The sequence below is a fragment of the Siphateles boraxobius genome, unplaced genomic scaffold (assembly GCF_051911475.1).
Source record: "Siphateles boraxobius isolate OS27281-9 unplaced genomic scaffold, OSU_SipBor_1 31, whole genome shotgun sequence".
Lineage (NCBI taxonomy): Eukaryota > Metazoa > Chordata > Actinopteri > Cypriniformes > Leuciscidae > Siphateles > Siphateles boraxobius.
The window spans coordinates 14,381,757-14,393,046 of record NW_027508931.1 but is presented as its reverse complement, the minus strand read 5'-3'; the positions used below and the strand labels follow the sequence as shown (position 1 = coordinate 14,393,046).

Below are 11,290 nucleotides of genomic sequence, written 5' to 3'. Positions count from 1 at the left end.
AATAAGATGAAACTAGTTGAAAGCTATGACTTTGTCAGTGAATTGAAGTTATTTCCATCGTGATCCTGCTTGACAAGTTCCAAGGACACATGCAAGGTGATCTCCTATTGGGATCCTTCCACATCGGATGCTGGTTGGAATAATGGTCCTGTTGAATACAGTGCCATCACACAGTTACAGACCATATTGCAATGCAAATATCATTCATTGACATGTAATATGATACAACATAGTCAACACATTTTTTATTACTTTCCTAGACCTCTTCTGACTTGTCCCTGAAAGAAGTCTGATGTGGCTGGTGCAGGTACGGGGGGCACCAAACCAAACTGTCTGGGGTCATCTGGTCGAAGGCTCCTCCTTCTAGGCATCACCACTCCGCTTGTGATTCGGTTATTCACAATCCTTCTTTGCAACTCGGAAAATTATCCGTATGTTTTTCAGATTTCATGGCATATACACTGTATCTTCTAGCGTTCTTCTTATACAATCTTTTGAAACTGAAAATACACAAATTATAATCATAAACCATCAATTTGTAAGTAGATCAAGAGACTACCTAGAGTGTAAAGACAATCAATTGCATATAAAACATTTGTCAAATATTGTACTTTGAATTTGAATTTTATATAATTGTAAAACATACAACTCTTTGCCATCCAATGTTTTCATTGTTGGTCGGTTCAGGTGGAAATTGTAGTCCAAAGCAGCAAGCAGAACTCTTGCCTCATAAAATGGAGGGCTGAAAGCATAGCGCTTGCAAGCATACATCATGATATGATTGTTGAATGACTCTAGGTCTGCAGTCGATCTGACAGAACAAACAAACAAAGAAATACATACTTCTGTGTATATGAGCAGTAAACACAAACATTAATAAAATACATTAGTGTAAAAAAGTATAGCCACACTACCTGAAATTCAGATATTTGTGAACATCTTTCTGCCACCTCTTATTTAGAACTATATCCACTAAAGCTTTGTGGCACTGGGAGTCTCTCTGGATCCACATCTTTCCCCGTATTTGCTCCGATTCAAGGTGCCCGTGTTTGCAGCTTCCCATAGTCCATGTGTGAATGTTGCAGACATGGTGAAGGATGCCTACCCATAATGCCTTCAAAACATGAAAATGCAATATAAATATGTCTTTAATATAGCAATTAATGAAAATACTCAAAGATAATAAAAAGAAAGTGTCCTTACAAGAAATTGCTCACGTGTGTCGGCAGTCTTGCAACACCACCAAAAATGGTTGACTATGTCCTTCAGCCAGTTCAAGAGGATGGACTGTCATTTTATCTTTGCTGACTTGAAAAGATAAATAAAAAAAAAATTACTGTAAAATACAGGAATTCAAATATAGTCTGTGTGTAGAGTTAGTACACTTACTGCTGCTATTTTTTTGGTAATGTTCTTCGCACCATGCCACATGTCCAGACTGTGATGAATTCCAAGAGCCTTGTATTTGCCTTTCTCTGGATCTATGAAGTGGTAAATAATGTTATGTTACTATAATATTTAAATTACTGTTATACACATGCATTCATACAATATATCACTTGAATACTTACTCACAAGGGCACCAATCTGGGCATGGGCATCCGTGCAGATCTCCAAAAGCTTTATCTCTGATGTAAGCTTGTCCACAGTCTGGATGAAACCCTCCTTCTCCATGACGACTGAGTTCCATGATGTTTGCCGCTTGTCTATGATGGTAACATGTATGATCTCCTTGGTCTCATTCTCCATGGTGGTGTGGCTGCAGTATTGTGCACAGTGACCAGGAGAGTCGTTTCTGCCATCCGCTGAAATTTTTACAAATATAGTACAACAGAAAAAAATTAATTACTTTCTTCCATACTGTCATTGCTTAGTGTGTTCAATAGCTATGTTACATAATACAGTATCAACTACACACCTAGGACAACAACATCTTTCCCTTTAAGCCGACAAAGTGCCTCTGTCCTACTCTCTTACCAGAAGTCCTTTATTGTATTGACACAGTGAATGGAGAAGAAGGTGTTCCTGTTCACCATCCCCATGTTCATGAATTTGAACAAGAGGACAACCTTTGCAAAGTTGTTGCCAGACAACAAAATGTTGGTGGATAAGAGAAAATCTCCAGCTTGCATCCTAAACTTCATCACAGGCTGGGAATTCCACCTCCACGAGCTGTGTCCATTAGGACAGATCTAAAAGTCACACAGAAGAAACATTTGCTTTTGTCATGTACAGCACTGGCTTGTTGTATAAACTTTCATTTTATACTAATTGTAAGTTGTGGTATTCTGAGATTATTTGGCTTTACCCATTCGATAGAAACTGATGTGCCCTTGGTGGAGATGTTGATCTCAAAGGGTGCAACAGAGTTGCACGGCGCACCAGTCCTCAGCAGTCCAGTGCATTTATCCACAAACAGAATTAGAAATGTAGCCAGTTGTCTTAAGCAGTTCTCGTACACTATGGAGGCTCTGACACCTATGATGTCATCTTCACAAAGTACATTCTGTGGTTCTGGGAAAACAGGGTCATGATCACAAGGATAAGGCTCATCAGGAGGGTCTTCATGTGCAGGCATATCATGCACAGTCTTGTCGATTCCAATAACAGGACGTCCATCGATAGAGTGTGCTTTCTTCAGTGCTCCACCCATTCTGTTGAGGCACAAAAATCTGTAGTAAACCGACACCAAAAAACAAATGCAAATTGAGAATGACAAATAAAACACCGTATCGAAATTGGTGGAAGATACTCTTCATCCAAGCTGAAACCATTCTGCCCATCATCTCTTTCAAGGGAGTAAGGGGAAGCTTCATCTGCCCAATGAATTCTGTACATAATGACAACTTCCTGTAAAAAAAAAGTTATCGAGTAATTTACATGAACAATAATAAATGTAATTATGAAGTACTACTTACACACTGTTCATTGGGTCATTGAAATCCCTTTCCTCCCAGTGCTCCTCAAAAATGCTCATGTCATGTAAGCTGAAAAAAACATATAACAAATATATATTAAGAAAATTTGGAGAAAAGCATGACATGGCTAAAACGTGTACATGTGATGATGTGTACATGATACCTTTGTTCAAGGCCCTGAATTTCAGTGGCTTCTACAATGACATCAAGATGCTCATCTCTGTAAAGAATTACCAAAGCAAGTTGTGTATATCCCACATATGCACATTCAACACTAGATATAGACCAAATATAAAATCAAATTACACAATAATCATAAAGATCATGTTTATAATCAAAGATATTAGGACCAAATTCATATATTGTTATGCATGTCTTACCTGTCTGTTCCTCTAGAAGCACCAATACTAGACAATGCTGGAGCTGGGACTTGAAAAGGTTTTCTCTTCAAGGGAGTTCATGTTGCAGGACCTGTCTCGTACCTGGAGAAACAACAGCAGCATCAATAAATGAAGTGCTACATGACACAGTCGCATACGACTGTAATACATTACTGTATTGTAATCCACAATGTGTTACATCTTGGTACGGTTTGATCATCGGGCCTAATAAACTGAACATCCCAAAAAATATGACATCTGGTGCAAGTATGATCACCGACAGACAACATAGCAAACTTAAGCCAAGAGTGTGTAACTTTGTCACTTTTTCTGTACCACAGTCCATTATAAACCACATCGTGGATAATGTTTACAAATCCATGTCAGGGGAGGATCAAATATGTAATATAATTATACTAATCAGCTAATCGTCTCACGAACGCGTAACCAGCACATTTCTCCCCACATAGCAAAACAATATCACAGCGAGGGAGAAGTTACATGAAACAATCTAACTATATATTTTACAAAACTGACACTTGTTGTCTATGGCTAGCTACGTCTAGGTATTGCTAACATTATCAAACAACAATTTTCATTTTTATTGTTGAAGTTGGAATATCTAACCTGTCCAGCAGAAAACAGGCAACTTCGGCGTCGCTTTGAAAGCCTTTTTCCCTCATAAGACCCTTCCATATGGGAAAAGCCACACCGATGTTGATCCGCGATTTTTGTCTACGTTTCTGACTTATTTTTCTAACTTCATTATACTTTCTCTTCTTCGAAGCAGATTTACCCGATGTCAAATCTTTTCCTAAACAATAACTGTGGTCATTCATTTTCCAGAAATCTTTTTCTGCTGCTTCCCATTCCGGTTAGATACGAAACGCGCTCTGTAGCGCTGTTTGTTCGCTGTCGGCTACGGTAGAAATATGACGTCACAATATGTCTACCTTCATAGAAGGGGATTCCCGTGCCTATGATATAAATGACTCATTCTAAGGTAATACAAACTTAACGGTTCATTAATTAAGGTCTTTATACACCTCTAAACACATAGTTATGGATCTTATATTGCATTTCTGTCAATAGATCCACAGAAATATTACACACTGCACCTTTAATAATAAAAATGTGGATGTGTGAAGAAAATAACTTATGCTTAACAAATCTAGATAATTTCATCCTTTAATACTATAGAATTAACAATAGGTCTGAATAGGCTACATAAATAAAATACATAAATAGATTATCTTACCAATAATAAAAATAGTGTAACAATTAAATTTAGAATTGTAGATTATAGGTTATTTATGTGTGGTATCACTGTTTGGATGGTGTTACATGTTTGAAAGACAAACAGCTACTCAGTGCTGCAAGGAGTGACAAGAAGTAAACTTATAAAAAAAGTAGGCCTAACATAGTCCAATACTGCACAGTACTACTTCTGGTCTATGCTGTTTTTGATGTTCAGGATCCTTTGCTAAAGTCTCCTGCACTATACATTTTTTTTTCCAATCAAATTTAGTATTTGTTTGAGTATCAACGCATTTGTTTTATTTATAGAGAATAAGTTATGGATCTGTTAATTTAATAAGTTAATAAATATGGTTAACATCTCACATACATCTCAGACGAAAGGCAATTTTTTTGTGGTCTCATTGTCACACTTTGTTTTAAAACGTTTTTTGTGATAGAGAGTGATTGCATCTATTCACACTGATTTCAATAGTAGATAGCTTATTATAATGTCCATTGGTACTGATCTTATTACTTTCCTGAAAATATGTTTTGAGTTATGATATACCACCATTGGGATACCGTCGGGCCTGTGGTCATTGTGGCCCCTGGGGCTTTGGCCCCCGCTGCGGCAGGCGTCCCATATTTTTTTTTTATTGAAGGTGGCAACCCTAGAGTTAGGGATCAATGGTTAACATTTATTTTTAAATCTCGCTCTCTGTGCTGCACAATCTTCGCGAGCTCAATGCAGGATTCACACAACGGCTTGTCCTGAAAAATGGAGCAGCTCCAACTTTAAAAACAGAAGCTGGTGACACTTTACGGTAAGGGTACATGAATTATCATGAATTCATGTATAAATTCATGCATTAATTCTGCATTCATTCATACATTAATATCTCATGAATCATCAGGAACTAACACGAGTTCAACGTTTTTCATTCATGATTTCATGGATGAACAACGCCTTAATTAAAACATTAACTAAGATGAGCACATCATCATGAATTATGATTTATTACGCATGATCATTATGTTTTCTTTGTTCTTTGTCTAGGTCAGTGACCTAGTCAACACTTTAGTTGAGGGGCCACACACATGATGAAGTCATTGGTAGATAATGCTTAGTTAATGATGACTACTGTATTGGACAGACCCCAAAATAGACCAATCGCAACTCATAGCACACAAATTCTGTTGACATTCAAATACAGTAGTCATCATTAACTAAGCATTATCTATCAAGGACTTCATCATGTGTGTGGCCCCTCAACTAAAGTGGTGACTAGTCCTTTGAAACACTGATGAACAATGTGCTATTAATGGTGGCATAACTGTGAACAAAGAAAACATCATGATCATGCGTAATAAATCATAACTCATGATGATGTGCTCATCTTAGTTAATGTTTTAATTAAGGTGTTGTTCATCCATGAAGTCATGAATGAAAAATTTTGAACTTGTGTTAGTTCCTGATGATTCATGAGATATTAATGCATGAATGAATGCAGAATTCATGCATGAATGAATGCAGAATTCATGTACCCTTACCTTAAAGTGTTACCCCGAAGCTTTTGTTTATGAGCCACAACCTGTAAGTATGATTTATTTTTCGTCGATATGTTTTCCTGCAATAGTTCGTATTGTTAATTGTAGGCTACGTTGTAGCAAGGAAGTTAACCAATGACAATGCTGTTTGGCTCTGCTGGTTTGTTAAATGTTCATTCAAACTTAACGTTATCTGACAAACACCTAACATTACAAACTTTTTTTTAATCTCAACAGCGAACTTGGAATTAGTGTAAATTGTTCTTTGATTAGAGCTTTTATGTTTATCTACATGCTTGTTTATCTACAGGCATGCTAAACATGGTTCTGTGTTTTACTTGGCAGCCGATGTTTAGTGTTCGTTTTGGGTTAGTTCTGTCGACAGATATTTGTCTAACAATCGTTCTAAAAATACAAAAAGTAACGGTGGCATACAGTCAGAAACGATCTGCAGTCTTTACTCAAAAAATCTCTTTGAGGACTGTTGTATAATTTGTTAGAACGATTATATGAAATTCTTGTTTATGAAGCTTATTTATTAGTTATTCTATATTAATTAGTACAATTAAATAACAGCGTATCTAAAAAGTAATGAGAGAACAACAAAAAACAAACCTTTCTGAAACGTCGTTTAACAGCCGTTCTTGAACAGGTTCTGCTCGATCATCTTCACTAACGTTTCCCTGGGTCCGATTGTTTTTATTGACGCCATTTTTTATAATACACCAAAGCACAAAGTACCGGTAAAGGTAAGGGGCATGGCGTTTCCGGGAGACGAGCACTAGACGGTTAGCGAATCACAGCACACTGGGCCAAGCTAACCAGTCAGCCCATTGCGTAGTTTTGAGGGACTGGCTTCATAGAACCAGGAAACCATCAGACCGTTTTTACAAGGAGGGGAAGAGCAGTGTAGAATAAAGGTAAAATATATGAAAAATAATGCAATTTTTAAAAAACGAAGCATGAACATGTTACAGTGCACCCCACAAACACAATCAAGCCTTCGAAAAAATGCGTTTTACTACCCCTTTAATGAACTGTAAACTAGCTCTGTGATTATTAAAATAAAGCATTCTGAAACAAAAAAGAAACAGAAAGACCAAAATGTACAAATCAATAATGTAGACTGCTCCCCAAGTTTTGAAAGCTAATTTGCTCAAAACAGCTATTGTACGCACAATATTTCCCTCATTAATGTTCCAAGCCCTACGCCTTCAGTTAGATGAAGTTTTAGTAGTCACTTTCAGTAGTTTTATTGTGTGCAGAAATTGCTGTAATTACAGTCTGGAGTCTAATATTTCTCTTACCCCTCAGTTTATGCCAGAAAATGCTTCAGTGAATGTAATGACGTATGTAGAAAAAAAGTTTTTTGTGTTTGCGTGATTGTGAGCACATGAAGTGCTCTGTGACACAAAATTGTGTGGTAATGTTTTGTGGCTGATGCATTAATTTCACTCATCTGAAGAAATGTTCACCTAAAATTAAAGTGCATTAAAATTCTTGCATTAAACATTGGCCTCGGGCTCCAGTAATGCATCCAGAAACACAGAGATCATTGTGCTTAATACCTTCTGACATTAAATTTACACCAAAACAATATGGATCCTGCTTTCCTTGTCGCTTAAGGCTAACAAACAGTGATGGATTTACGATTTCACACTGCAATATGAATCTACTCCACTGGGTCTCGTAGAAGAGCATAACAGCGCAAAACTAAATTATTTATTGAGCAACTATTCAAATAAACAGGAAGACCCTTCTGTGGGTGGCCTTTCTCTTTAAACATAATACAGATGAGAGTGTATCGGCAAGCGTTGTGGTTTCACAAGAGGTTATTATTCAAAAACACATGCACAGGAATAATTAACACCTTTGGGTTTTATTGACCATCACTCAAAGGCCTGGTTTCACAGACAGGGCTTAGATTAAATTTAGGCATTAATTTAATTAAGCCATTAAGTTATCTTTTAAAAACATGCCTTAAAAAAAACATTACTGGTGTGCATTTTGAAACAAAACAATGGCACTAAAATATTTTAAGATGCCAGTGCAAGTTGCTTTCATTGAAAACAGCTCAAACATGCATTTTAGTCTGAGAATAGGCTTAAACCTTGTCTGTGAAACCGGAGGAAAGTGTCAAGAGACCTTCCATTCCAGCACGGGCCTGTTCCCAGCACTGCATTGAAAAATGCAAAACAAATAGGTGTGGAAATCTGCGGAGAGGAGGTCAGGGAGAGCGCAACAACTGTCTATGGTCCAGCCACGTTGAGCCACAATTTCCAGTGTGGTAATTAATCCGTAAGTGCTATTGGCTGCAATCTCCTTAAAAGACTTGAGGCTTTGATTACATTTTCAATCCCATTTTGTTTAAAACTGTCTGTGCCATGCAAAGTATTTGGAATTATTTGTTGTATTTGTGTATTGTGAAAAGTGCTATAGACATATTATTTCTGAGATTTGCTCGATACATGAAAATATGCAGCATGTTAAAGGGATAGTTCGCCCAAAAATGTAAATTCTGTCATAATTTACTCACACTCAAGTTGTTCCAAACCTGTATGAGTTTCATATATATATATATATATATATATATATGTGTGTGTGTGTGTGTGTGTGTGTGTGTGTGTGTGTGTGTGTGTGTGTGTGTGTGTGTGTGTGTGTGTGTGTGTGTGTGTGTGTGTTTTTAATCATATAACGAAAGACAATTAAATATAATTTGAAGAAAAATAAGAAATATATATATATATATATATATATATATATATATATATATATATATATATATATATATATATATATGAGAGAGAGAGAGAGAGAGAGAGAGAGAGAGAGCGAGAGGCAGAGGGAGAGATAATTTTTATTAAAATAATATTGAAATAGTATGTTATTGTTTTATTTTATAACTTTTTTATTTATTTAAAAAAAAATGTAAAGACATACAGACATTTAGAAAAATGCATTGCATACTTGCTTCAATGTTTAGGCTGTTGCTCCTCTACAACTGGCCAAAAAGTGACAGAATATCTTCTGTCTTCGGCTGACTTCCACAGAAAAGGGAAGATGTGCACTACAAAACAAGATAAATGTATTCCTAAATGGTAAACTGTGGCTAGTTTAACACTGGTGGTTTTACTGTGTTAGATTCATGATAACACCACCATCACTATTATCTCTCAAAGGACCTTGTGGCAAGCGGGGTGAGGCAGAGAGCCATGGGAACGGAGTGAGGCTGGTGGTGATGAGCTCTCCTTGAGACTCGAGACTGGTGTGGCGCACAGGTGACGCTCATCAGCCCTGCTTGTCATACACCTTCATGTGTTTTATTAACAATGCTGAAAAATGAAAGAGGTAAGAGGTGGAAAGTACCAAAGCCCAAGACACCCTAGCTCTGAGCTCTCATTCTGTCTGATTGTTTGATGTGCTATTGTCATTTTTATATATATTTCTATTTAGTCTTGATTTTAGTAATTTCAGTAGTTCAACTTAAACTAATTTTACTTTTAATAGGTTTAGTTTTAATAACAACACTGGTTTGGTTTAGCTGTACGTGCTTTTTAGGGGCGGGATTACCTCAAATTCAAATTTTCCATGACATTTTCAGTCATTTGTGACTTCAGCACTATTTTCTGAAATGTTTTGACCGTTTCATTTAAAATAACCCAAAAGAACAATTTGCTCGGAAATCACTATAATTCTTATCCACGTGTAACTGGACCTACTCACACAGCTCCAAGCGGGTTTCGAACCAGCACCACTGGCATGGGAGGCCGGTACGCCAGCAAGGACACTAAAGACCGCAGCCAGTAGTGGCAGTCGCTAGTGCAACTCTTGAGTCCAGGGGAGTGAGGTTTCATATTCCTTTACTAGCTTGCCTCCGATACACACGTTTTACTCTACACAAGAGTATATTTCAATGAAATGTTCAAGTGTTCAAAAACATCACTTGAAAATTGATTTATGGATGATATACATTATCTCTACGGAAGAGGTTCTTGAAAAATAGTTGTTCACCTAAAAAAACTGAGGCTTTATGCTAATTTACAGCCAATTGAAAAATAGTTGTTCACCCAAAAAAAAACTGAGGCTTTATGCTCATTTCCAGCCAATTGAATTGTCTAGTTCTAATTAAGCAGTGCTTTGATCATATCTGTGCCAGTTATTTGCTCCTGCTGTGTACTACAGCAAAGCCACAACCTCTTCTCTGTAGAAGAGAGTACCTAGCTGGACATGTTGCTTGATGTGATCTTCATTAACTTTTTAATTGGTATGCCCACTGTGTCTGGAGGTCAGTACTGCATGCGTGACCTGGGACCCTTCACACTTTCCTTTATGGTTGGCCTGGTCCCTGCTGCTTTTCCTCACAGCACTTTTATGCTGGATTTCTTTAAATTCACCCCAAAACAGAGATAATTAGCATAAAGCCTCAGTTTGGGTGAAGATATATTGTTCTAGAAGCTGTGCCGGTTCATTGGGGAGAGGTTAATTGTGTAATCAGAAACTTCATCATCTGACGCTCGACTGGGATGCATCGAACAGGGGCCGGTGTAATTGGGTGCTTAAGCATTTGTTTGAGAGAAGAGTGTTGGGATGTTTTATCTGCATTACTTTTTGTTGTAAATGAGCCTGCGAAAGGTTAATGAGTTTCTGCATTGAGAGAAAAAGCAAACCAAAAAAAAAACAACAACCAAAAAACAAATGTAAGATTCAGCCTCTTGAGAAAAAAAAACGTTTGTAAGGTTAAGTTTTGTTTGCCGTCTGAGCTTTTGCACACAGAGAGATAATTCAAATGAAGCATATGATATGACGTTGTTCCATCATGCCTCGTGCTCCCATCACTGATAACTCAGCAGATGACAGGGAAACATTTATCGAACAAACAAAGGAAATAGAATTTTGGACCAGACAATTATTAATCTATCACAAATGTTGAAAATCTTTCCCTTTAAGAGATTCTGTTACACTAAGGACATAAAAACTACATATTTTCAAAACTGAGTTAGTGGTTTTTGAAAGAGTAGTCACTTTCAAAGATGGATAATGAAAAGCGTCTCTGGGCTGAGAGGCAGTTGTAGCCTGACGTCAAAGGCACTGTAGGTCAAGATTTTATTTAAAGTATTAGTTCAGGCAAAAATGAAAATGATCCCATGATTTACTCACCCTCAAGCCATCCTAGGTGTATATGACTTTCTTCTTTCAGCCAAACAC

The 11,290-nt window shown here is 37.1% G+C and overlaps 1 protein-coding gene and 1 long non-coding RNA gene across 2 annotated transcripts; both read right to left on the bottom strand.

Annotated features, from left to right (window-relative positions):
- Window positions 1-260: 260 nt before the first annotated feature.
- Window positions 261-1,806, bottom strand: LOC143697073 (uncharacterized). The gene is made up of 6 exons (XR_013186167.1): window positions 1,572-1,806; window positions 1,390-1,481; window positions 1,204-1,308; window positions 915-1,114; window positions 647-811; window positions 261-500 (listed from the first exon to the last, which is right to left on the bottom strand). It is a non-coding gene; the product is annotated as an uncharacterized LOC143697073 (long non-coding RNA).
- Window positions 1,807-1,973: 167 nt separating this feature from the next.
- Window positions 1,974-9,939, bottom strand: LOC143697157 (uncharacterized). Its single transcript, XM_077194072.1, has 6 exons — window positions 9,809-9,939; window positions 3,082-3,138; window positions 2,919-2,987; window positions 2,729-2,830; window positions 2,309-2,654; window positions 1,974-2,192 (listed from the first exon to the last, which is right to left on the bottom strand). Exons 1-6 carry the CDS (start codon window positions 9,937-9,939, stop codon window positions 1,974-1,976), a joined length of 924 nt encoding a protein of 307 aa, XP_077050187.1.
- Window positions 9,940-11,290: the final 1,351 nt, after the last annotated feature.